Here is a 23,491-nt window from a genome sequence, read left to right as displayed (position 1 = left end):
ATGTCTAACAAAAATTTTAACCACATGGTATATGGTTAATATAATAGCGTAGAAAAATAAAGATAACTATGACACACAGAAATTAGCTGTAAAAAGCATGCACAGGAAGGACATGCTTTTACTTAGAATAGCATGCTTTAATTAAATTTGCAGGCAATTGAAGGGGAATGTAAAACTGATGTACAAATCTTACCTACTTTGCAATTAAATACACATTTACAGAAAGTCTGCTCTCCTTTTTTGGGTCAGAACAAGCCAACAGCAAGTAGCCAGAAATTACAATTAATATAAAAGAAAAATTTAAGAGGAAATGGATTTGCTAGACTCATTACATTTTAAGTCTTAGCTTCAAGAAATGAGTGATTATTTGCAATGAAGTTGGCAAGACAGGAAACTGAGTTAAAATTTATCAATCTTTTAAATGGCTTTTCTAAGTACTTTTCTTTTTTTTAAAGGGGGGAAACTCCCCTTGGTATTTTATACTGCTTTGTGATGATATATTTATTTCTACTGTTGACTTTGACTCTTCAGAGCTCACAGAAGTGGAAAAGTGTTTGGATTCACTAGTTCAAATTACCGTATTTTCTTCATTAAGAGGAAAGTGAGGTAGTATAAATAATGAAAAGCCAAATAAGAGATCCAGAAAGAAATTAACTAAGAAGGCGACCAACTGCGTAGCTTATTCTTACCTTGGCTGTTTTTTTCACGGGTTGACATTTTTGCTGGTTGAGACAAAAATGACATATCTTACAATAAAAATTAAGAGATTTTCTTAGATGACTATAAAATATGCTTCTTTTTATTATTGTGAGCTAATAAATAAAATACACTGAATGAAAATAAGTCAATATTCTTATCAAGAGGGAAACTTATGATTTAGAAAAAATATTTTTTTAAAAGGATTTTTAATTTACCTTGGTTGATGATGACATCTTTATGCCTACAAAAGGAATTCAAAGATATTTATTTCATAACCTTATTTGGCTCACCATTATAATCACCTGAAAACTGCAAAAGCTTTAATGTCTAGGCTACAACCCAAATAAATTTGCAGATGTGAAATGCAGGCATCAGTATTCTTTAAAGTTTCTCTCTGGTCTCAACTACTAATATACACTGTGTCATAAAACAAGGAATATTCCATTAGGATCACTTAAATAGTAAAACACAGAAAGAATTTATGAAAAATACTCAAATTTTATGACATTATTGAGATTTATTATGAGTTGAGAAGCATTAACAGGAAGACATAGCCTTTTTTAAAGAACACAAAAGAAAAAATGTACTTAGAAGAAAAAAGATATAAATTATAAATACAGATTTTTAAAAACGATTCAAACAAGGCATATAACTGTACATGCAAACCTGATAGTAAAAGAACTAGTAATTTTCAGATAGAAGTATAATACTTACTTGTCTGTATTTTTTATAACTTTTGATATTAATTTTGATGTTGAAACTGCCTTCAATAATTTATTACGGCTATCGTCTGAATTTTCCCATGAATTATGTGATTTTTCAGCTGTTGATGGTCGTTTTATGCTGCAAGAAACATATTAATTTATTAGAGAAAAATTCTATGCATAGCAATGAAATATAATTGACAATTTGAATAGAACATATAAGCAGCAATTAACATTTTCTTAAAGCTAATCCAGAAAAGACAAAGAGTGATTAGTTGAAAGGTTCGGTGCTTGGATGAGTGAAGGAGTTAAACAAGGCAATTATCTAGTCTGTTTTTTAATTATCACTATTTTTCAAAAGATTGGCTAGAATAAATAGTACTCGATTTTTAGAACACTCATGTGCTTAAATCTGAATAATTACTCTCTCTCATAATTTACGAAATTGTGTGAACTTGTGAAAAAACTTATTCAAAATCATGACAAGGCTATTTTCATTTTTTATGTACTCGTGTAATTAAATTATATATGGTACAAATGACAATTTCTAAATAATTGTGGGACTAAAAGCAAAACTCTTCTTTGTATCTCTCAACTTTACCCATGATCAGAAATAAACACATTTTAATACAGGAATGTTTTGATATTATCAAAACTAATCCCATATATTTATAACTGAAATATTTTGATTTATAAATGAATCTTTTGCTGCACTGTTAACTGCCCTACAACTCATCCAGTCTTCAATGCATCTTGTAATAGTACATTCAAAGAGAAATTTAGAATGGCAAGCACATTTCCAGGAGACCTTAAGAAGCTGAAAAAAGAGATCTGGGACAAAGATGCCAAGTCAAATCAGAACCTTAAAGAGACTGATTACAAAAAAGCCACCTTTAATCACATACAATCCAAGGCTGCAAAACATTAATAAGCTATATCCAAGAAAAACTCCACATTAGATCAGGCAGAAGAATTACAAACCATTAAGATAGGATAAGAATCTGCGTGAGACACACAAAGCATTTTAAAAATGTTAAACATGCATCAATCAAGTGAAGGGTGTTGTGTTTTCCCAAATTTTCCATTAGAGATTTGAGGCAAAATAGTAAGCTAATCAAATAAAAATATATTAAAAAATCTTTTAGGAATGGATGTCATTTGTTTTTATTAAAATCCTAGCCAGTTCTGGGAATGGTTTAATATTTTCCTAAGATTTCCAAGTGGAAGTATGATGATAAAATATATCTATACCTAATTATAAAGCTTGAATCAACATCCCTAAAGCAGGCAAATTTCATTAAGTTGGTCTAAATATTTGATTACAAGGTAGCTGTAGTGCTGAACTCCCAGCATGCAAGTTTGGACCCCCAATTTAGGCTCACACACATTGTTAGAAGGTTTCTCCCTTCTCCCCTTCTCATAACTTTAAAATATTAATTATTAAGACACAGAGAGAAGCCCTCAAGCAAGCCTTTAGCATAGAAAAGATTAGGAGAAATGAATTCAATTCTCTACTCAAGCAAGAACTTATCCTCCCAAAACCCAAAACTGAAACTGAGATGCAGTCACAGTCAAGAGCCGTATGTTGTGAAGGACCCTGACAAGCTGAAGGTTGTAATGATGCCAAAATATGGTGAGCATAAGAACACATGCAATTTTTTATCCATGGCTATAAATTTATGCAGTTACATATATTTTTTTAATATTCTGTAATTTTAAAATGTTTTGGTTTTAGAGTAGGTTACCTTTGCCTTCCTTTCATCTTTATAACTTAGCTTTTTCCTCAAGTTTTAACTTATAGATTTTGAATGATAATTTTAAAATATCATTCCCCAATGTGTTAAAATACAGATTACTGCCATAAAGAAGTGAAGGGGAAAAAGTCAATAAGTTTTTCTCTTAGAATCCATGGATAGCCAACTTTTTCTCAAGTCACAGAATTTAGGGATCATTACAACCATTCCCTAACTCTGTACTTGGGGTCAGTTAAAACCTTTTGGTGGGAGTAGAATTCTTGCTTTCTTGAGTTTGCCTGTGTATTTGGAGAGGCTGTGAAGAGGGCTGGGGAGAAGGTGATGCTCGAATTTGTGGACTTTGATCATTAGAGTGAGAGTCCTCTTTTTTCTCTCTCTGTCCTTGTGGTTTTTCTTTCTTTTTTTCTGTACCACTGTAAAATAAAGTATAACATGGAACAACACATATTTAAACAAAAAAGATATCAAATGATGGAAAAAGTTACTACTATTATATAATTCAAAATCCTAAATCATACAGCTAATACAATTTACACTGCTTTCATTCAATAATGAAAATATTTCTTTAAGAATTCTGGAAGCTCTTAAAATCTTCAGTAAAGAATCTGTTATAATTCTAAGACAACATATCCTATGAAGATTGCCCCTTTGGACCAAACTGGCCTCTAATGCCTTATGCCATCCTAGCAAATTTGGGGGGACAGTAAAAGCTCTCTTAACTGACTTCAGTTTACCCAAATCAGAGCATTAGTGACACTATCCATTACCTCTGGTTAAGCACACTGACACCCAAGGAACACTAAATGCTCACATTCTGTAGGTTATGCTCTAATTCCTATTTCTTTTGTACACTTCTGCTCTCACCAGTTGAGTTTTACACTTACCAAGAGTCAACTGTGTTTTTTCCCCTGAACTTCTTTTTTTTTTCCCCCTGAACTTCTTAATGCCAGTTGTATTTGTTATTTTAATGATTAAGTTAATAAAATACAAAGAAAACTGACAAAATGTACATAGAAAAGAGAATAATTTCTATGTAAACTAAGCTAAATGCTTTGCAAAGACCAAATAAAAATGAGTTACTAAAAGAACTGCTGCTAAATTTTGTGTAGGTGAAACAATTACAAGAGATTAAGAAAAAAATCACAGAAAAAAGATAGTTTCTATGTAATACCATTTTGCAAGAATTTTAAGTTTCTTATTCTATCTTAAAAAGTGAAACTAAAAATTATAAAAAACAATTTATGGGTGTATTTTACGCAAGACAGTAAGTAGTCTAATGAGATATGCATATTTAAGAGAGGAAAAAGGGGGAGACTCAGTCTTTCATTAAAAAATTGACAAATGACCATAGTGAAAGTCGCTCAGTTGCGTCCGACTCTTTGTGACCACATGGACTGTAGTCCACCAGGCTCCTCTGTCCATTAAATTCTCCAGGGAAGAATACTGGAGCCCTGGGTAGCCATTCTCTTCTCTAGGGGATCTTCCCAACTCAGGGATCGAACCTGGGTCTCCTGCATTGCACACAAATTCTTTACCATCTGAGCCACCAGAGAAGCCCATGTGAACATATTTAAGCTAAAATAAAATATTTCAGATATTTATTTATAAATTCACATGATTCCACACTGACTCTTGGTTAATGAAGCATCGCTATCCCTGATCACACTTGGATAAGCATCCTTATACTGCACAAACACTTTTGACAATATTACAAAACAGATGGAAACAATGATTCCAGAGTTGAAAAGGTATAAAATTGCAACTATTTTAACCAAAGGACATTTTAAAATTTACTATAAGGTGCATAATCTACAAAGAAAGCATGTTTAAGAACATGCTAAACAAATGTAAATAATACAATGTAATCACATGATAATAATGAATAATGTTCAAATATAATTTTGACAGTAACATTTCTTAATCTAGTTCATTCTGATACCTTCTGACTTCAGACTGGCTTTTGATTGTCTTGTTCATACTCAATTTTTACAGTATGTGCTGAGAAATTTAATTCTACCTCAAAAATATCAGACTAACTTTGAAATTTAAAACTGAATTAGAAACTACTTCTTTCTTACTGGTCTTCAAATTATTCTGAATTCACAGCATTGGGCCAGTAGTCTTATATGGACGCAGTAGATTTTCCTTCTGGGCTATTTCAAAACAAAACACAAAGCCCCTGCATCATAAATTAACAAACTCATCTGGTTTAAACTAAGTCACTACTGTACATAATACTGACCACTGCACATAACTATAGCTATGTAAGAAAACGGGCTGAATACAAACTATCACTGGATACAACAAGGAAGTTTATTATTAAAAATTGTATTAAAAATTTCCACCACATGCTTATTTTTTCGTTGTTTGTCCTTTTCTCCTGAAACTGGAACACAGGTAATAAATTTTGGCATGCTTTGGAGGATAAAGTCTAGATGCTGTAACGACGACTTAATGACTCAATTACAGAACAGGATTTTTAAAAGGCCTAAAGATTCTGTCATTTCTTCACCATTCCTGTAGTCAAATGTCTGGTTAACATCTGTGAAAACACACTGACAAAAAACTCAGCATTAGCTTATTGAGGCAACCTTTTTCCATCAGCATATTTTAAATATTATTCTATTACTTAAAAGTTTTTCTTCAATCGTTCTTTGAAGAAAACAGTTTTAAGATCCTGTAAGCAATTTTATTAGAATAGACTGAATTAATTAATTCATGAAAAGAACATAGAGAATGTAAACCTATAATATCCACTGAAATTTTTATATTGCAATATTTCTACTGCCTTCCTATCCACCACCCCCTAATACACACACACATACATTTTTAAATTAAACCTCAATTTTATAGTTATGATTGAGAATAAAAGTTATAGCATCTAATCTCCCACCAATGTACATACATACCAAAGAGTTTTTCTCCTTTAAAAATGCTGTATCAAATGTATCACTTGCTATGCAAAATTCACTTATATAATTAAATATAGTCATGCTTATCTCATCAACAGATGCTTATTAAAAAGAAACAAAACCAAACCAGGAAATGAAACTGCTTGCTTTCTTTAGTAAAAACCAAAAACTTCCCACACAACTCGATAGGTATGATGAATGTAAACTCAGCGAGTACAAGCAGGATATCATTGCATTCAGACAAAGAATTCAAAAGACATGCTTACTTGAATTTCATACAGCTCTTATTTCATATTCTTTTCAAAAGGAGACTGAGTTATCACATTCAGATAGTTTTGCAATGTTAGCTTTTTACAAATGCATACCTTTTAGCAGCAGATGAAAGAGTTTCTTTTCTTGCGATTGAGACAGAGCTGGTGTGACTTGGTTTTCTGTTTGTACCACTCCCGTTGGTTATACAGGACATAGAAATAGCTTCTCGAAGGCCTGGCTGGCCTAGATACAGTTAAGAAAAAAGTTTTAAAATCAAATTTCAAAATATTCCTCAAAGATTAGAGCTTTACAAGTCAGTCCATTAGTGTTTAGATATAGTAAGCAGACTGCCCACCCTGCCATAGGCAACATACAAAATTATTCTTTTTCAGTAAGCATCAAGTATACAAATAAGAAAGGAATGAGTGCAAAAAGACAAATATCTGTAAACTGAGACAACTCTATGTGATATATAAATTATTTGGAAAAATTATATAAAAACACAATGAAATAGTTATTTCCGCCACAGAATAATGAACTTTGCTAGCTTGTACACCCAACTTTAATTAGATACATCTCCAGTATTGTCTATAGTTCAAAAGGAAATGAATAAGATCTGAAGGTCTCAGAGAAATCCATTATGTAGCACATAATATTATTGTCTGAAGATTTAATCTCATTAAAATAGACCTATAAAAAAAAGACATGCTAATTTGCTAAATTGCAGCTAGAGTCATTCTCTAACTAAATGGCTTGTTTTCCACACATAGTAGTTTTAAAGGACACGATTCAAAGCTGTGCCTTAAGTAAACCACAAGTCCCCACATATCAGCAATTTTCAGAAAGAGCTCAGGTTCTGTCAAAATTTAATTCATTAGAAATCCTAGATATCATAAATCTTGAATCTTAGAATATTGTTCCCTATAAATAAAGCATAAATATATGAAATAACCTCTGTTACCTTCATTCAAACAGGAGGAGGACTGGAATACATGTGTGATGAATATGCTGGCATGGTAAGGAAGACACAGTCACAAGATAAGAGACACATCTATTAAGGGTCAAATTTATTTAAAAATTTGGAAGTAGAGAATAATTTTGAATTTTTGGACTCAGTTTTCTCACATGAACACAGGAAAATCTTTTCTATTTGGTCAATCTCATTTCTTTTCCTTCATAAAAGCACAGAAAACAAAAACTTTTATGTATAGAGCCTACAATATTTGGCACCCTAGAATGTTACATGTACGATAGTAAAGCACCAAATTTCTGACAATAATACGCTGTTGGGAGCCACTTGTGTCAATCATATAAAGTGCTTCCTTAATTTTGAGATTCCTATTCTCTACCTCAGACAGAATGAATCAGAAAAGAGGAAGGAAAAGACCTACTACAATTTATTTTTCAAACTTCCCAGGAAAATTTTCACATATAAGGTAAAATAACCCCCAAACTATGCTAATATCACTGATCATCAGATCTAGTGATGGTCTGCCCAAATAGTGACTTCTTGTTACCTTTTTTTTTTACTGTAGTAAAACACTCATAAAAAGTACATTTGAACAATTTCAACATGTGCAATTTAGTGGCATTTGGTATATTCACAATGTTGTGCAACCACCACCACTACTCAGGTCCAGAACTTTTTATCACCCCAAACAGAAACCCTGTACTCATTCACCCCCCATTCCCTCCTACCCATCCTCCCAGCCCTTGCCAACCATTACTTTTCATTGCCTCCATAGTTTTGGCTATTCTGAGTATTTCATATACATGGAATCATACAATATGTACTTTTTGTGTGTGGTTTCTTGCACTTAGAACAATTGTTTTCAAGGTTCATCCACATGGCAGCAACGTAAGAGTATTTTATTCTTTATTCTTTTTATGGCTGAATAATATTCAGTTTTACAACTATGCCATATTTTGTTTATCCATTCATCTGCTGATGGACATCTGGGTTGTTTTCTCTCTTTGCTACTGTAAATAGTGCTGCCTTAAACATCTGTAAACACGTTTTCATTTGAACATGTTTTTAATTATTTCGGGTAGATAGCTAGGAGTTGGATTGCCGGGTAACTGCATTACGTTTAACTTATTGAGGAACCCCCAAACCCAGCAGCTGCACCACTTCATGTTACCAACAATGTATGAGGGTTCCAATTTCACATCCTTGCCAACACTTGTTATTTTCAGGCTTGTTTGTTTTTTTTTTTCAGCTATAGCCATCTCTGGGAATTCAGTGCTATCTCATCATGGTTTTGATTTGCATTTCCCTAATACTGAGAATCTTTTACTGGGTTTGCTGGCCCTCTGTGTATCTTTGGAGAACTATCTATTCAAGATCTTTGACTATTTTTCAGTAAGAATATATGAGGCAAATTGCCCACAGTGCTCTCTACATACATGTAGAAACTGAAACCCCAATGTATTCCTCCTATATTACATATTCCTCTATATTACATGTAGAAATGTAAGACAGCACACCATGCACACACCCCCCCACCCCACCGGTCTACAAAACATTACTGGCTGTTTCTCAAAAAATTAAACATGAAAGGATCAAATGATCTGGCAATTCCAATTCCAGGTATATACTGCCCCAAAAATTGAAAGCAGGAAGTCAGGCAGATATCTGTATACCCATATTCATAGAGGAATTATCCACATAGCCAAAAGGTAATGCTCAAAGTTCTCCAAGCCAGGCTTCAATAGTACGTGAACCGTGAACTTCCTGATATTCAGGCTGTATTTAGAAAAGGCAGAGGAACCAGAGGTCAAATTGCCAACATCTGCTGGATCATGGAAAAAGCAAGAGAATTCCAGAAAAACATCTACTTCTGCTTTATTGACTATGCAAAGCCTTTGACTGTGTGGATCACAACAAACTGTGGAAAATTCTGAAAGAGATGGGAATACCAGACCACCTGATCTGCCTCTTGAGAAATCTGTATGCAGGTCAGGAAGCAACAGTTAGAACTGGACATGGAACATCAGACTGGTTCCAAATAGGAAAAGGAGTATGTCAAGGCTGTATATTGTCACCCTGCTTATTTAACTTATATGCAGAGTATATCATGAGAAACGCTGGGCTGGAAGAAGCACAAGCTGGAATCAAGATTGCCGGGAGAAATATCAATAACCTCAGATATGCAGATGACACCACTCTTATGGTAGAAAGTGAAGAAGTAAAGAGACTCTTAATGAAAGTGAAAGAGGAGAGTGAAAAAGTTGGCTTATAACTCAACACTTGAAAACTAAGATTACGGCATCTGGTCCCGTCACTTCATGGCAAATAGATGGGGAAACAGTGGCAGACTTTATTTTTGGGGGCTCCAAAATCACTGCAGATGGTGACTGCAGCCATGAAATTAAAAGGTGCTTGCTCCTTGGAAGAAAAGTATGACCAACCTAGACAGCATATTAAAAAGCAGAGACATTACTTTGCCAACAAAGGTTCGTCTAGTCAAGGCTATGGTTTTTCCAGTAGTCATGTATGGATGTGAGAGTTGGACTATAAAGAAAGGTGAGTGCCGAAGAATTAATGCTTTTGAACTGTGGTGCTGGAGAAGACTCTTGAGAGTTCCTTGGACTGCATGATCCAACCAATCCATCCTAAAGGAAATCAGTCCTGGGTGTTCATTGGAAGGACTGATGCTGAAGCTGAAACTCCAACACTCTGGCCACCTGAGGCGCAGAACTGACTCATTTGAAAAGACCCTGATGCTGGGAAAGATTGAAGGCAGGAGGAGAAAGGGATGACAGAGGATGAGAGGGTTGGATGGCATCACCGACTCAATGGGCATGAGTTTGAGTAAACTATGGGAGTTGGTGATGGACAGGGAGGCCATGGGTTCACCAAGAGTCAGACAGGACTGAGTGACTGAACTGAACTGACCCAAATATCCATTGACAAATGAATGACAAATGACAAATATATACACACACACACACACACACACACACACACACATACAATGGGATATTAGTTAGCCTAATAAAGAAATGAAATTGTAAAACATGTTATAACACGGATGAACCTTGAAGACATTATTCAAAGTGAAATAGACCAGATAAGAAGAAACGGGCAACTGTCATATTTCAATTATACTAGATACCTGGAGGAGTTAAATTCATACAAACAGAAAATAAAATGGTAGTTTCTTAAAAAAAAAAATGGGGGTGGGGGACAAGGAAAGGAGTAGATGGATGCACAGCTTCAGTTTGGGAAGATAAGAGAGTTCTAGAGATCTATGGGGTCGTACAGAGTTGGACACGACTGAAGCGACTTAGTAGCAGCAGAGTTGGATGGTGATGATGGTTATACAACCAATGTGAATGTAGTTAATGCCACTGAACTGTATACCTAAAAATGGTTAAAGTAGTAAATTTTATGCTATGTATTTTACAATAAAAAAATGTTAAAAAAAAAAATCAACATATCATCAATGTTTCGAAGTCCTCCAGTTTACTATTCAATTCTTCAAATACTTCAAGGTATCTTGTCAAACTACCATTCATCTCCACATGATTAGATGGCAGTGTTATACCTTACAGTTTTCATCAGTATCAGAAGGCTCTCTTGTCACATCCTAGATACTTACTTCAAAAAGACAAGATATATTATGATGTATTGGCCACTTTGAGGTATATATGTTAATATAATGGCTTCCTTTTTATTATTCACTATAAAGGTACCCAAGTACTAAGTCAGTTATAAAGTATACAGAGTAATAACAATTTTAAAAGTTGAAATATCTTTGTAATTATCTAGTTATTATCTTAATTATGTAAAATAAATGAAAAATAGAAAAATGAAGATGCTGATATGAATAAGATGGTAGGTCTCAAAAAACATACTATATGACTGAAAATTATCAAGTACTCTACGTTGAAAATGACAAATCTTTAGCCTAACCTGAACTCTCATTGAATCTGGTTGATTGTATAAGCATGAGTAAACAAGAACAAAATTTAAAACACTGGAGAAGTTTTGGAGCTACACCACAGACAGAAGTACAAATCATTTTATTATATTTTTAATATCTTTATCAGAATCCTGCCAATATACACGTGATATTAAACCTTTCAGGAAGGAATTATACATTAATGTTCTCTTTCTGAAAAACTGGAGTGCAGCAGTGAGACAGGCCACTAATCAACACTTATTTTTAAATTTTGTCTTTAAGTCTATTGAATTTGTTAAATATTGCTTCTGTTTTATGTTTTTTGGGTTTTTTTTTTTTTTGACCCCAAGGCATGTGAGATTTTTATCTCCCCAACCAGAGATTGAACCCATATCCCCTGTGTCATAAGTCTTAACCACTGGACCGCCAGGGAAGCCCCCTGAATTTTGTTTTCAATTATTTTAGAACTTCTCATACAAATATGTAAACAGAGAAAAGCTACTTCATGTTCTTTTACCTCAAGGAGAAAGAAGACTTAGTATTTCATACACACTAAGCTAGCAATTATCTCCAAAAGAAAAACAAACACATTCTCCCAGTTAGTATAAATGGGATACTCTCTTTAGTTTTAGTCTGATTATGGTCACAATTGGCACGAAGAGTAGTTAAGTCCTCTGTAACTCATTTAGAATTTAATAACTGTATATATTCCACTTGCTAAACACCAACAACTTTATTAGCATTGTTCAAAGTATACATATATAACTTGGTATGTATAATTCATAAATACATCCAGCTGTCCTTTGGCATCCATGGGAGACTGGTTCTGGGACATCCTCCCTCTCCCACAGATATGAAAATCCACAGGCACTCAAGTCCGTGGGCCAACTGTACTATGCCATTTTATTAGGGACTTAAGTGTCTTTGCATTTTGAGCATTCCCCTCAGGTGTCCTGGAACGAATCTCCTAAGAATACTAATGGATGACTGTATACTCAAAACAACTCTTGATTCTGCATTTCCCCTAATTATCCCAACCCTGACACATGCACCCACCCACCTCCATTCCAAGTTTAATATTTGGAAAACAGCCAGTAGTCTACACTTTCCAATCTTCATCTCAGCCTCTACAACCTAGTTATCATCTAACCACTTTACAGAAACTTTTCTTGAGAAGATCACCCGTGACTTCTTTTTCACTAAATTCAATGAAGATTTTTCAGTCGTTATCTTGCTTAACTTTTCTTCAGCATCTAATACTACTGTTAATCTTTCAGGAAAGAATAGTATTTAGGCAATGACACGTCCTTAGCTTCTAGGACACTGCCCTTGCCTGAATTTCTTCTTAGATCTGATTTCTTCTCACTCTCATTTGCTGGATATTCTTTTCTTGCTCAGATTTTATATTTTGACCTTCAGTTATCTTGACACCATCAAACCCTTTTTACAATTTTTTACATCTAACTGCTATTGAATACCTCCTCATGAACTTATGTGCACCAAACAAAAAACAATTAAAAACCAGGACTCTGTGATACATCTTATTCATGGTGAAAGACATTAACAGCCATTCACTATACAAACCAGAAAATAAGACATCAGTTTCGATTCCTCCACATCCTTACTGCCAACGTTCAATGGCAATGAATAGGTGACTAAGAGCTCTGTGGCATCTATCATTCTTAAAAAAAAAAAAAATTTCCCTCCAGTTCTGTTCAGAGAAAATTGGCATGCAATAAGTTATACATAAAGTGTGTAGCCTGTCAGGCTCCTCTGTCCATGGGATCTTCTAGGCAAGAATACTGGAGTGGATTGCCATTTCCTTCTACAGGGCATCTTTCCAACCCAGGAATCAAACCCAGATCTCCTGCATTGCAGGCAGATTCTTTACTAACTGAGCTACGAGGGAAGCCCACATAAAGGGTACAATTTATTAATACTAAGTTTTTCATACCTATGTCCCTGTGAAACAATCATAACAATCAGGATAATGAATGTGGCCATCATTCTCTAAAGTGTCCTTCTGTCCCTCTGTGACTCATTGCTCTCTCCCTCACTCTTGTCCACAGGCAACCACTGATCTACTTCCTATCACCATAGTCTGCATTTTCTAGAATTTTATATAAATGGAATAATACAGTGTATATCTCTTTTGCCTGCCTTTTAAAATTCAGCATTATTATTTTGAGGTTCATCTGAGTTGGTAAGTGTATCAGCAGATTAGTCTTTTCTATAGTTCAATACTATCCCATCATACGGATATCACAAGGTTTTAATTCACTTATTCATTTACTTGTTGGCATTTGGATTGTTTCCAGTTTTCTATATTACAAATAAAGCTAAAATGAACAAAACTGTACAAGTCTTTGAGTGGACACATGCTTTCATTTCTCAAAGGTAGATACATTTATTTTCAAGACAGTCTTTGGAAGAAGAGACTTAAAAACTCTCAGATCAGATCAGATCAGTCGCTCAGTCGTGTCCAACTCTTTGCGACCCATGAATCACAGCACGCCAGGCCTCCCTGTCCATCACCAACTCCTGGAGTTCACTCAGACTCACGTCCATCGAGTCAGTGATGCCATCCAACCATCTCATCCTCTGTCGTCCCCTTCTCCTCTTGCCCCTAATCCCTCCCAGCATCAGAGTCTTTTCCAATGAGTCAACTCTTCGCATGAGGTGGCCAAAGTACTGGAATTTCAGCTTCAGCATCAGTCCTTCCAAAGAAATCCCAGGGCTGATCTCCTTCAGAATGGACCGGCTGGATCTCCTTGCAGTCCAAGGGACTCTCAAGAGTCCTCTACAAAACCACAGTTCAAAAGCATCAATTCTTCAGTGCTCAGCCTTCTTCACAGTCCAACTCTCACATCCATACATGACCACAGGAAAAACCATAGCCTTGACTAGACAAACCTTTGTTGGCAAAGTAATGTCTCTGCTTTTGAATATGCTATCTAGGTTGGTCATAACTTTCCTTCCAAGGAGTAAGCATCTTTTAATTTCATGGCTGCAGTCACCATCTGCAGTGATTTTGGAGCCCAGAAAAATGAAGTCTGACACTGTTTCCACTGTTTCCCCATCTATTTCCCATGAAGTGATGGGACCAGATGCCATGATCTTCGTTTCCTGAATGTTGAGCTTTAAGCCAACTTTTTCACTCTCCACTTTCACTTTCATCAAGAGGCTTTTTAGTTCCTCTTCACTTTCTGCCATAAGGGTGGTGTCATCTGCATATCTGAGGTTATTGAGATTTCTCCTGGCAATCTTGATTCCAGCTTGTGTTTCTTCCAGTCCAGCGTTTCTCATGATGTACTCTGCATAGAAGTTAAATAAACACGGTGACAATATACAGCCTTGACGTACTCCTTTTCCTATTTGGAACCAGTCTGTTGTTCCATGTCCAGTTCTAACTGTTGCTTCCTGACCTGCATACAAATTTCTCAAGAGGCAGGTCAGGTGGTCTGGTATTCCCATCTCTTTCAGAATTTCCCACAGTTGATTGTGATCCACACAGTCAAAGGCTTTGGCATAGTCAATAAAGCAGAAACAGATGTGTTTCTGGAACTCTTTTGCTTTTTCGATGATCCAGCAGATGTTGGCAATTTGATCTCTGGTTCTTCTGCCTTTTCTAAAACCAGCTTGAACATCAGGAAGTTCACGGTTCACATATTGCTGAAGCCTGGCTTGGAGAATTTTGAGCATTACTTTACTAGCGTGTGACATGAGTGCAATTGTGTGGTAGTTTGAGCATTCTTTGGCATTGCCTTTCTTTGGGATTGGAATGAAAACTGACCTTTTCCAGTCCTGTGGCCACTGCTGAGTTTTCCACATTTGCTGGCATATTGAGTGCAGCACTTTCACAGCATCATCTTCCAGGATGGAATTCTATCACCTCCACTAGCTTTGTTCATAGTGATGCTTTCTAAGGCCCACTTGACTTCACATTCCAGGATGTCTGGCTCTAGGTCAGTGATCACACCATCGTGATTATCTGGGTCGTGAAGATCTTTTTTGTACCGTTCTTCTGTGTATTCTTGCCATCTCTTCTTAATATCTTCTGCTTCCGTTAGGTCCATACCATTTCTGTCCTTTATCGAGCCCATCTTTGCATGAAATGTTCCTTTGGTATCTCTGATTTTCTTGAAGAGATCCCTAGTCTTTCCCATTCTGTTGTTTTCCTCTATTTCTTTGCATTGATCGCTGAAGAAGGCTTTCTTATCTCTTCTTGCTATTCTTTGGAACCCTGCATTCAGATGTTTATATCTTTCCTTTTCTCCTTTGCTTTTCACTTCTCTTCTTTTCACAGCTATGTGTAAGGCCTCCCCAGACAGCCATTTTGCTTTTTTGCATTTCTTTTCCATGGGGATGGTCTTGATCCCTGTCTCCTGTACAATGTCACGAACCTCATTCCATATTTCATCAGGTACTCTATCAGATCTAGGCCCTTAAATCTATTTCTCACTTCCACTGTATAATCATAAAGGATTTGATTTAGGTTATACCTGAATGGTCTAGTGGTTTTCCCTACTTTCTTCAATTTAAGTCTGAATTTGGCAATAAGGAGTTCATGGTCTGAGCCAAAGTCTAAAAACATTAAAAACTCTAATGAAGTTCAAATAACTGAGTTTTCTATTATTTGCACTCACTGTGTCCTATTTAAGATATCTTTGCCAAACGAAAAGACATCTTTGCCAAACCAAGGACACTAAGATTTGCTCCTACTCTGTATTTTTTTAATGGAAGTTTTAATGGCTTTAGTCCTCACACTGAGGTCTATGATCCATTTTTACTTAAACCATTTATAACAACCTGTAACTCTAGCTGGAACTCTTACTTGTTGTATGATTCTTATCTGTATCACCATGCTTAGCATTCTGCTTGAATCCTAGAGAACACTTACTATCTAAGCGACTAAATGAATGCATTCTTCACCAGTACTGCCTCAAACTTCTCTTCTGGATTATGATTAGTTTATCTCTATTCTCCCTTCTGGCACTGTTATGACCTTGTTCTTAAAACATCCTGTACACTGTGTCAGAAATCTTTCTAAAACATGCTATGTGTCTTTGAATTGAACATGCCATCAACTGTAATATATACCATTATCATGAACAGCACCAGAAAGAAGTGTTGCTTATAAGAACTGTAAGACACAATCAACAGTAAGATACACTGCAATTCCAGAGATGTTAAAACGCAAGAAACACAGCCATCTTAGAATTAATGGATTAGTGTAAATCTACCTGTCGTTACTTAATTTAAAATCCTTTAACGGCTCTCCAGTGTCCTCAGGATAAAAACTAAATTCCTTAGCAAGGCATAAGAAAATCTTTCACTATGGGCTCTCTTCACCAGTTGAAGCTCATTTTTGACACTCCCAACTTTCACACCTCATACTTCTGTTTATTTTAAACTTTCAAACTAAGTACTTTTTACTCCTCTGCACTTTGCTCCTGGATGGTCCTTCTCTCTGTAATACACTAGTCACCTCTGCTTGCCTACATTAACATATATTCATTATCCATTTACCCATTAAATATTTACTCAAGGACTATTATTATCCTAGCTTTGTGTTTACAAGAGAATATAAGGGAGCCACGAGCATCAGGGAATTAAAATCTTGCAAGAAAATCACACTAGCACTGAAAACATAAAGTAAGTACAGCAACAAAATGAAATGAACAGAGTATCATACAAGTACAGAGAAAAGACACACAATTCTGTAAGGATGATTAGAGACAAAGAGCCCAAGAAGGGCTTCCTAGAAAAAATGCAGAACAGCCTTAAAGAATAAGTAAGAGGTAGCCAGGTAAATGGAGAAGGCAATGGCACCCCACTCCAGTACTCTTGCCTGGAAAATCCCATGGATGGAGGAGCCTGGTAGGCTGCAGTCCATGGGGTCGCTGAGGGTCTGACACGACTGAGCGACTTCACTTTCACTTTTCACTTTCATGCATTGGAGAAGGAAATGGCAACCCACTCCAGTGTTCTTGCCTGGAGAATCCCAGGGACGGGGGAGCCTGGTGGGCTGCCGTCTCTGGGGTCGCACAGAGTTGGACACGACTGAAGCAACGCAGCAGCAGCAGCATAAATGGAAAGGAAAAGGAAGTTGTAAGAAATATTTAGGTCTTAAAAGATAATGATTTCAGCTTGGGGACATTTTACATTTATGAATTCTGAGGGACATAGAAGCAGAACAATCTAGTAATTCTTAACTGCTCAAGTCTAGAATATAGATTAACAATTTGGGAACTGGTACCAGTAGGTGGATGTTAGGCTCATAAAGGAAGATGAATGCTGATGTCACCTTCTGCAAGGAATCTTCGACTCCAGTTTCAGTTAGGTGCTCCCAGTTCAGTCAGCTCAGTCGTGTCCGACTCTTTGCCACCCCATGCATCGCAGCACACCAGGCCTCCCTGTCCATCATCAACTCCTGGAGTTCACTCAGACTCACGTCCATCGAGTCAGTGATGCCATCCAGCCATCTCATCCTCTGTCGTCCCCTTCTCCTCCTGCCCCCAATCCCTCCCAGCATCAGGGTCTTTTCCAGTGAGTCAACTCTTCACATGAGGTAGCCAAAGGAGTTTCAGCCTCAGCATCAGGTGCTCCCAACAATACCCTAAATTTACCTTTTTAATATCAATTATTGTATAGTTTTCATAATTATTGACTTAGCTATCTTCTCACTTTACCTAAGGCCCCGTGGAAGCGAAGTCAGTGCCTTTTTTATTTCTTCAGTCTCCAGCACCTAAAATAGTGATTGGTGCATTGAAAAGATGAAGGAAAGAGATACAATACAGTAAATGGTATAGAAGAGTATTAATATTAATTATCAAGCACTTGCTAAATATTGTTATCCTAAGTGTTTTATAATTATTATGTCCTTTAATCTTCACTATAATCCTAAAAAGGATATACTATTATCATTCAAGTTTTGTTGATGAAATAACCGAGGCCTAGAGACATTATTAACTTGCTCAAGATTATATTAGAGAATGAAATCAAGATATGAGTCCAGGGAGAAGTAATGGTTAGGTAATAAGTGGAAAGAAGTAACTCTATTTTATGGAGAGTGACATTTTCAGCTATGTCAGGATAACAGATAGGAATTCACCAGACGGGAGTAGGGGAAAAGAAAATTCTAAGCAGAGAATAGTACTAAATCATCAAGGTCCCCAGACACTTACATTAAGTAGCAAGAAGAGACCAAAAGATTTTTGTGGTCACTGTCCATCCTACAGTTTAATTCCAAGTAACTCTTAATGCCAGGAATCCTCAGTATTTGGATAAAAGAGTGAATGATCTCCCATAGTAGAAGCAATGAGTTATGTAAAGCAGAGGCAAAAAACAAAAAGAACTGTGAGTGGAGGCTTGTTTTTTGCCTGAGAAGTCTAAAATGTATTCTTTAAAATTTAGAATATTAGGAACCTAACTGGAAGAAAGGAGTATAAAAATGATTTCAGTTACACAAATGTATGACTAAAATGCATCATCAGCTACACACACACACACGTATGTTTAAAAAAAAAATATATATATATATATACACACACACACCACCCCCTTCCCCCAAGGCCTGGACATTATAAAGTCTGAGCCACAAGCCTCTCAAAGATTAGCCTGCAAGACTGGAAGACTGGAAGCAACAGTGACCTCTAGTAACCAAAGGTACAAAAGTAGTCCTATTTCTGAGCAGAAATCCAGTTCAAATAAGAGAAATTAGGCTAAAAGCCTGTAAACCAAGAAGGTACTAATTCAGTTTTAATTACAATTTCAGTTTTAACCATCATAAGGCCAGGGTTGAAGGACAATGAATAAATTTTATACTTTATTTTACTTTATTGTGACATAAGGATGCTAATCATCATTGTTTATATTTCTTGATACAAACCTAAGCAGATGATCTGTCTGAGGTTTTAGCCTACCAGTTCCTAAATACTAATGAATTTCACTGAACGCTACACTCACACAGTAAACTTATAACTAGGGACTGTTGTAAGTGTTGCAAATCTGAAATGCATCTTGCTACCCTCATCTGTAACATCCTCTTATTCTTGCATCTATCCCAATCCCTCCATCCAAAGACTAACTTATAAAATAACTTCCTACTCTATAGCTTTCTTCTTCCTGCATTTATTTTAACAAGCATTTATTGAGTCACCCCTAGCCTAGTTATGTAAGAAACTGTCCCTGCCTCCAAATAGTTTATAATCTCGCAGGAGCAACAAGTATATATATACACCAACAGAACCACATAATAAAATTTTAAACAACTCCAAAAAGAGACCAAAACAGATCATTTTCAGGAATTCATTTGAGGCCCTAAAGGATGAGAAAATTTTTGATGAGGAGAAGGGTAAAGACGGTCTATGATGAAACTTTTAGTTCACGCTCACCTCTTCCACTCTCTTCACATTTTCAAGCTCCCTGCCACCTTTTTCAACTGGTTAATTAAACTTTGCTTCATTCTTTAAAAAGATTGAGGACTACATGTACTTTAACAAATTTTATCTCTTCCATTTGGAATTTTATCTGTACTTTTCTCCTTTTCTCTTGTCTCACAGGAAGGTGTACTTTAGTCTTAACTCTTGGCCATTAATTTTTTAAAGGGTGTTCTGAGTAGAAATGACCAAAGAGTATTTGACTCTCATGGAGAAATGGAGTTCTGTAAATGGTAATTGCTGCCTTGTCTGAGGCAATATCCACTCATTTATTTTCACATACAAAGAGCAGCTTAGAAGTCTTTGATGTGTTGTCAAAATAAGATACTCTCCCATCCCCTACCACAATTTTGAATCATTTTAGCTCAAGGGCCCCACCAAGGAAATTCACTCCTCCTAACCTGATTAAAGGAATTTACTTATTAACAACATTATCAGCAAACTCGTAACCATCTCTGTCTTCTCCCAAATGTTATTTACAGTAAAAGCCAAATGATACAGATCTGTGCCTGTATACTATCCTAGATTCTGCATAATTAGGAATGCTTTTTTTAGAAAACTGACATCCTCTAAATTTCAATTTTGCCTCTGCGTTCTCTCATTTCTCAAGCAGCAGTCATAATGCTTGATTTTTCTGATTTACCAGCAGTTTCCTGGTTTAAAATGAAGGTTTCCCACCTTTAGATAATTTGACTCATGAGCTTCTATACCATTGTGTACTAACAGCTTGTCTTCACATATTGCCACTGGGCTATATTCTCAAATTACATTCATTTGGTCACCCCAAGAGGTCTTAATGGGTTTCCCAGGCACCAGCTGTGACATAATTTGTCTTCCTGGCAGTTAAAACTGCCAGAGTGTTCCCTGGGCCTTCCCTTTTGCTCCAAAGTACAGGTAATTTTTTTTTTTTTTTGGCAAGGATTCAGTTGCAACTGGTGTATATATTATGAACATATGTCGTCAAAAGGAAAGAATTCTCCAACAGAAGAGAAGGTATATGAGAAATTTAAATGACTGGCCACTTTAAAAACTATTGGGAAAACTTTCTACCTCAGTTAAGTGTCTGACATAATATGTTAAAGAAAAAATGAGGTTTAGCTTTTAATACTGCTGGCATAGTGGAGAGGACAAACTAAAAGAACAGGACTAAAAAGACTAAAATGACCAGTTAGGTGTGTTTCTGATTCTGGCATTAACTGAATGGCAATACTACTATGAAGTGGCAGACAATGTCATTAAACCATTAGCATACACATTTAGTTTTAGCCATACCTGCAGCCAAGTCATGTTTCCATATCACCACCATCTAGCAAAAGCATGTAATAGCTGTCTTCAATAATAAGGAAGTTGACCTATACTTCTGATCATAACTTCATAAAATCTTATTACCTACTTATCTCTTGCAGTTTACTCTTACCTCTAAAGAAAAGTCCTCTAGAAGTTCTAAATATCTTAAGAAGATGGTAATGATTACTGCCCTGCAGTAATTTGTGTGAAAGTGAATACTACAAATCCTCATTTTGCAAGGGACTAAAAAATTTCATGTGTAAAGCTGTACTATAGTATCAGGAATGATTTCACTATTTTTTTTAAATTGAGGTATAATTCACATATAACATTAATTTCAAATCATTTACTTTTAAATTGAAAGAAAAAATACGAAATCCCTGCAAAATAATTTCACTGCTTTTTCAAAATTTTTTCTAAAACTTTTTTGCATTTGTTAGAAAACACTTTAAGTGTTTATTCCAAATATTTATAGCATTAATATATTAATTGTTTTATGTCAAAACTGATAGTTGATCTTTTTAAGGTTATATACAAATGACAACAGCAAAATTCACTTAACATTTGTCAATTACTTTCTATACTATAATACATATAAATTTCAAGATAAAGTTGCTCAGAATTGCAAATAAAATTAACAAAACTTTATGTATTTCTCTTGATGTTTTAGTATCAATATTAGAAAACAAATGGTCAGGCAAATTTTTTCACTAATGGGAAACAGTAATAAATTCTTAATTATGCTCATTTCTTAATTAGTATTTCCCCAAATTATTATATAATCAATCCTCCCCCATCAATCTATTTTACAGCCAGCAATTCAAAGTCTGTGTCTAAGGTAACAAAGTAACTTAAAGAATATTCACTAGTGGACCCCATTTCAAAAAGTGAACCATATCAGCATATTATAAGAATGGCAGTCAAAGTAAACTTAAGACATAGAATTAATGGAAAGGAACTTATTATCTAACTAATAGTTATTAATAAGAATTAATAATCAGTACTATGTGGAAGGAAAAGTTCCAATGTAGAAACTGCAGATGGTTCCAGAACTGGATAAATCTCCACTGAAGAGCCTGTAACAAAGCTGATCCTAAACTCACTTTAGATATAAAGAAATAATGAAGGACAGTTAAAAAAAGACAGTTTACAAAAATATATTCCTGGGGATAGGGACTACAGCTATTGTATTTGTATTTCATGAAACTGAAATAAGTAGATGCTAAATAACTTATGTATCATATAAAGTATCATCTACACGCCAAATTAAAAAAAGAACAGTCTTTAAATTTCTCTATAAATTTTTCTTTACTAAAATACCTTAGTAAATCAATAATGGGAGAAAACACTTTTAATTTTTCCTCAAAACAAGATTAAAATCTATTATTGTTTTAGCATAATAAAATTTTTTAAAGATTGTAGGCTAATACAAACTATATAAAATAAGTTTTTAAAAATGCTGTGGGTAATGACCAAATACTATGTCACTTTCTCTTACAGGATTTAATACAGAGCCAGAAGCTGAGGATACACATATCCAGTATAGCAGAGAAACTTGTTCTTCTCTCATTATGCACAGTTTTACCTTTCCTGTAAATTAATATTCCAGAATCCTCTTACAAAAATCAATTTATAACCAAATAAATTTTTTCCCCTGGCATGATCTTGACAGTCCTCAAACGTGGTTCTCAAAAAATAAAAAACCCACTTCTAACAACCAGAGTGGCTTCAATCAAGTCTTTTGTCAAACATGGGCCCCTTATCCCACACCACTGACATATTTATCTAATGGTGGTTAGTAAGACAAATGTATTAATGGCATGCTATCTAACTCTCTACTATTAACACCAAGCCCCGGAGTGCTGGAGGGTGGGACGTGTAAGAATGTAAATCAGAAAACCAGGCAGAATGAATGCCTCTCCCCTGAAGTTTCACACCAGGGTCCCTGAGCACTTCTTTCTGTAGCCTTCCATTCTCTACTCTCTAACCATTCCTAACATTTACTCCCTTTTTTCAGTCCATCACCCAGAAGCTGTCTTAGTTTCTTAAAGGACTTCACGAGAAGGAAATGGCAACCCACTCCAATATTCTTGCCTGGAAAACCCCATGGACAGAGGAGCCTGGTGGGTTCCAGTCCAGAGCTGAGCAACTATCTCCTGAGGAGAAAGTAATAAGGGATGAAACTTCCAGCACTGACAACTGTGAACATACATCAATCTCCACTGAATTTTATCTCTTCCCAGTTTATCTCAGCAGTAGTCTCTACTCCATCTAACACTAACAGCTCTTCATCTGCCTTTAACATCCCTTCTCAAACTCCCAGGAAACCTGCCACAATTACCACTACCCCTCCCCCACCAATATCATCTTCCTCTCTGCTGCCTTTCTGGTCTCAACATATTTTTCTGCTCAAGTCTATAACATCTTAAAAAATTAAAATTAAAACTGGCCTTTGATTTAGCATCCTTCTAGTAAGTACCATCTTCCCTTCTCAGGCAAATTTTTTTGAAAAGAGTAGCTGGCTATAGCTGCAGC

At 35.6% G+C, this 23,491-nt stretch overlaps 1 protein-coding gene across 8 annotated transcripts in view; it reads right to left on the bottom strand.

Annotated features, from left to right (window-relative positions):
- The window catches only part of EML4 (EMAP like 4), a 154,716-nt gene that overhangs the window by 65,488 nt on the left and 65,737 nt on the right, over positions 1-23,491 (bottom strand). For 3 of the 8 annotated variants that reach the window (XM_059891434.1, XM_059891432.1, XM_059891433.1), the window contains exons 3-7: positions 6,435-6,564; positions 3,397-3,570; positions 1,414-1,542; positions 915-940; positions 690-746 (exon numbers count right to left, since the gene is read on the bottom strand). In XM_059891434.1, the coding sequence (XP_059747417.1) occupies positions 690-746; positions 915-940; positions 1,414-1,542; positions 3,397-3,570; positions 6,435-6,564 (516 nt within the window). The remainder of the gene's footprint in view (positions 1-689; positions 747-914; positions 941-1,413; positions 1,543-3,396; positions 3,571-6,434; positions 6,565-23,491) is intronic. The other 5 variants (XM_024999055.2, XM_024999051.2, NM_001193054.2 and 2 more) reach the window with 2 other exon arrangements.

Source organism: Bos taurus, chromosome 11, assembly GCF_002263795.3.
Source record: "Bos taurus isolate L1 Dominette 01449 registration number 42190680 breed Hereford chromosome 11, ARS-UCD2.0, whole genome shotgun sequence".
Taxonomy (NCBI): domain Eukaryota; kingdom Metazoa; phylum Chordata; class Mammalia; order Artiodactyla; family Bovidae; genus Bos; species Bos taurus.
This window is presented reverse-complemented; position numbering and strand designations above follow the sequence as displayed.